The sequence below is a fragment of the Lepidothrix coronata genome, unplaced genomic scaffold (genome assembly GCF_001604755.1).
Source record: "Lepidothrix coronata isolate B3197 unplaced genomic scaffold, Lepidothrix_coronata-1.0 Scaffold587, whole genome shotgun sequence".
In the NCBI taxonomy this organism is placed as follows: Eukaryota; Metazoa; Chordata; class Aves; order Passeriformes; family Pipridae; genus Lepidothrix; species Lepidothrix coronata.
This window is the reverse complement of record NW_016690767.1, coordinates 388-4783: the sequence shown is the minus strand read 5'-3', so window position 1 is coordinate 4783 and position 4396 is coordinate 388. Positions and strand designations below refer to the sequence as shown.

At 65.8% G+C, this 4396-nt stretch overlaps 1 protein-coding gene across 1 annotated transcript in view; it reads left to right on the top strand.

The window, feature by feature from the left end:
- The window catches only part of CUNH7orf43 (chromosome unknown C7orf43 homolog), a 21235-nt gene extending 17311 nt beyond the window's left edge, over nt 1–3924 (top strand). The window contains exon 8 of the mRNA XM_017839938.1: nt 3208–3924. Coding sequence (XP_017695427.1) covers nt 3208–3361 — 154 coding nt within the window. The 3' untranslated portion in view covers nt 3362–3924. The remainder of the gene's footprint in view (nt 1–3207) is intronic.
- The last annotated feature ends 472 nt before the right edge of the window (nt 3925–4396 follow it).

The following is a 4396-nucleotide window of genomic DNA, read 5'->3' as shown; positions in this document are numbered from 1 at the left end:
AAAAGGGGGATATGGGGACACTGGGGATACTGGGAGGGCACTGGGGAGACTGGGTGGGCACTGGGGACACTGGGGAGACTGGGAGGGCACTGGAAGAGATATTTGGAACACTGGAGATACTGGGAGGGGCACTGGGAGGGGATACTGGGAGGGACATTGGGGTCACTGGGACAGACTGGGGACACTGGGGAGACTGGGAGGGCACTGGAAGAGATATTTGGAACACTGGAGATACTGGGAGGGGCACTGGGAGGGGATACTGGGAGGGACATTGGGGTCACTGGGACAGACTGGGGACACTGGGAGGGACATCAGGGACACTGGGGACAATGGGGGGGACATTGGGGCCACTGGGGATACTGGGAGGGACATTGGGGACACTGGGGGACACTGGGGACACTGGGGGACACTGGGGACAATGGGGGGCACACTGGGGACACTGGGGACACACTGGGGGACATTGGGAGGGACACTGGGGCACACTGGGGACAATGGGGGGGACACTGGGGACACTGGGGATACTGGGAGGGACATTGGGAGGGACACTAGGGCACACTGGGGACACTGGGGGGGACATCAGGGACACTGGGGGACACTGGGGACACTGGGGGGCACATCAGGGACACTGGGACACACTGGGGATACTGGGAGGGACATCAGGGACACTGGGAGGGACATTGGGGATACTGGGAGGGACATCAGGGACACTGGGGACACTGGGGAGGACGTTAGTGACACTGGGGACACTGGGGGGGACATTGGGGACACTGGGACACACTGGGGACACTGGGACACACTGGGGATACTGGGAGGGACATCAGGAACACTGGGACACACTGGGGACACTGGGAGGGACATCAGGGACACTGGGGGGGACATCAGGGACACTGGGGGGGACATCAGGGACACTGGGAGGTGACAATGTCCCCCCTGTCCCCAGGTCTGGCTCCGTGATGGAGCGCAGGGCCATCACCCCCTGTGGGGTCACTGGGGACACTGGGGTGACTGGGGACACTGGGGGGGACATCAGGGACACTGGGGACACTGGGAGGTGACAGTGCCACCCCGTTTGTCCCCCCTGTCCCCAGGTCTGGCTCCGTGATGGAGCGCAGGGCCATCACCCCCCGTGGGGTCACTGGGACACACTGGGGACACACTGGGGACACTGGGGGGGACATCAGGGACACTGGGAGGTGACAGTGCCACCCCCCTGGTGACAGTGCCACCCCGCTGTCCCCAGGTCTGGCTCCGTGATGGAGCGCAGGGCCATCACCCCCCGTGGGGACACTGGGGACACTGGGGTGACTGGGGACACACTGGGGACACTGGGGGGGACATCAGGGACACTGGGGACACTGGGAGGTGACAATGTCCCCGCTGTCCCCAGGTCTGGCTCGGTGATGGAGCGCAGGGCCATCACCCCCCCCGTGGGGACACTGGGGACACTGGGACACACTGGGGATACTGGGAGGGACATCAGGGACACTGGGAGGGACATTGGGGACACTGGGGACACTGAGGAGGACATTGGGGACACTGGGACACACTGGGGATACTGGGAGGGACATCAGGGACACTGGGAGGGACATTGGGGACACTGGGGACACTGAGGAGGACATTGGGGACACTGGGACACACTGGGGATACTGGGAGGGACATGAGGGACACTGGGACACACTGGGGATACTGGGAGGGACACTGGGGACACTGGGACACACTGGGGACACTGGGAGGGACATCAGGGACACTGGGACACACTGGGGGGGACACTGGGGATACTGGGAGGTGACAATGTCCCCGCTGTCCCCAGGTCTGGCTCCGTGATGGAGCGCAGGGCCATCACCCCCCATGGGGACACTGGGGACACTGGGGAGACTGGGGGGGACATCAGGGACACTGGGGTGACTGGGGACACACTGGGGGGTCATTATGGACATCAGGGACACACTGGGGACACTGGGGGGGACATCAGGGACACTGGGGACACTGGGAGGTGACAGTGCCACCCCGTTTGTCCCCGCTGTCCCCAGGTCTGGCTCCGTGATGGAGCGCAGGGCCATCACCCCCTGTGGGGACACTGGGGACACTGGGGGGTCATTATGGACATCAGGGACACTGGGACACACTGGGGACACTGGGAGGTGACAGTGCCACCCCCCAGGTGACAGTGCCACCCCGTTTGTCCCCCCTGTCCCAGGTCTGGCTCCGTGATGGAGCGCAGGGCCATCACCCCCCTGTGGGGACACTGGGACACACTGGGGTGACTGGGGACACTGGGGACACTGGGGGGGACATCAGGGACACTGGGGACACTGGGAGGTGACAGTGCCACCCCCCTGGTGACAATGTCCCCCCTGTCCCCAGGTCTGGCTCCGTGATGGAGCGCAGGGCCATCACCCCCTGTGGGGTCACTGGGACACACTGGGGTGACTGGGGGGGACATCAGGGACACTGGGGACACTGGGAGGTGACAATGTGCCCCCTGTCCCAGGTCTGGCTCGGTGATGGAGCGCAGGGCCATCACCCCCCCCGTGGGGTCACTGGGGACACTGGGGTGACTGGGGACACACTGGGGACCTTGGGGTGGACATCAGGGACACTGGGGACACTGGGGTGACTGGGAGGGACATCAGGGACACTGGGGACACTGGGAGGTGACAGTGCCACCCCGTTGTCCCCAGGTCTGGCTCCGTGATGGAGCGCAGGGCCATCACCCCCCGTGGGGACACTGGGACACACTGGGACACACTGGGGTGACTGGGGACACACTGGGGACACTGGGGACACTGGGGTGACTGGGGGGGACATCAGGGACACTGGGACACACTGGGGACACTGGGAGGTGACAGTGCCACCCCCCAGGTGACAGTGCCACCCCGCTGTCCCCAGGTCTGGCTCCGTGATGGAGCACAGGGCCATCACCCCCCCGTGGGGTCACTGGGGACACTGGGACACACTGGGGTGACTGGGGACACACTGGGGTGACTGGGAGGGACATCAGGGACACTGGGAGGTGACAGTGCCACCCCCCAGGTGACAGTGCCACCCCCCTGTCCCAGGTCTGGCTCCGTGATGGAGCGCAGGGCCATCACCCCCCGTGGGGTCACTGGGGACACTGGGGTGACTGGGGACACACTGGGGACACTGGGGGGGACATCAGGGACACTGGGAGGTGACAGTGCCACCCCGTTTGTCCCCCTGTCCCAGGTCTGGCTCGGTGATGGAGCGCAGGGCCATCACCCCCCCCGTGGGGTCCCCCGTGGGCCGCCCCCTGTACCTGCCCCCCGACAAGTCGGTGCTGGCCCTGGACAAGATCGCCAAGAGGGAGTGCAAGGTCCTGGTGGTGGCACCCGTGCAGTGACACCCTGGGGACAGCGGGGACAGCGGGGACATCGAGGGACGTCGGGGACAGCGAGGACAGGCCACCCTGGGGGTCCCAAACGCGCCCAGGGACCCCCTTGGGGGGCTGGAGCTGCTGCTTGGAGGTGCCAAGGGAGGGGGCAGAGGGGACACGGGGATGTCCCCAAGCTTGGGGACAACCCCCAAGTGTCCCCAAGTGTCCCCAAAGTGTCCCCAAAGTGTCCCCAGGTGTCCCCAGGTGTCCCCAAGCTTGGGGACATCGAGGACGTGCCACCCCGGGGGTCCCAAACGCGCCCAGGGACCCCCCCGGGGGGCTGGAGCTGCTGCTTGGAGGTGCCAAGGGAGGGGACAGAGGGGACACGGGGATGTCCCCGAGCTTGGGGACACCTTGGGGACACTTTGGGGCGTTGTCCCAAAGCTTGGGGACACTTGGGGACATCAAGGATGTGCCACCCCGGGGGTCCCAAATGCGCCCAGGGACCCCCTTTGGGGGCTGGAGCTGCTGCTTGGAGGTGCCAAGGGAGGGGACAGAGGGGACACGGGGATGTCCCCAAGTGTCCCCAAGCTTGGGGACAACCCCAAAGTGTCCCCAAGTGTCCCCAGGTGTCCCCAAGCTTGGGGACATCGAGGACAGGCCACCCCAGGGGTCCCAAACGCGCCCAGGGACCCCCCCCGGGGGGCTGGAGCTGCTGCTTGGAGGTGCCAAGGGAGGGGACAGAGGGGACACAGGGATGTCCCCGAGCTTGGGGACACCTTGGGGACACTTATGGACACACCAGGGGTCATCCCCAAGCTTGGGGACACTTGGGGACATCAAGGACAGGCCACCCCGGGGGTCCCAAACGCGCCCAGGGACCCCCCCGGGGGGCTGGAGCTGCTGCTTGTGGGTGCCAAGGGAGGGGACAGAGGGGACACGGGGATGTCCCCAAGCGTCCCCAAGTTTGGGGACAACCCCAAAGTGTCCCCAAAGTGTCCCCAAGTGCCCCCAGGTGTCCCCAAGCTTGGGGACATCGAGGACAGGCCACCCCGGGGGTCC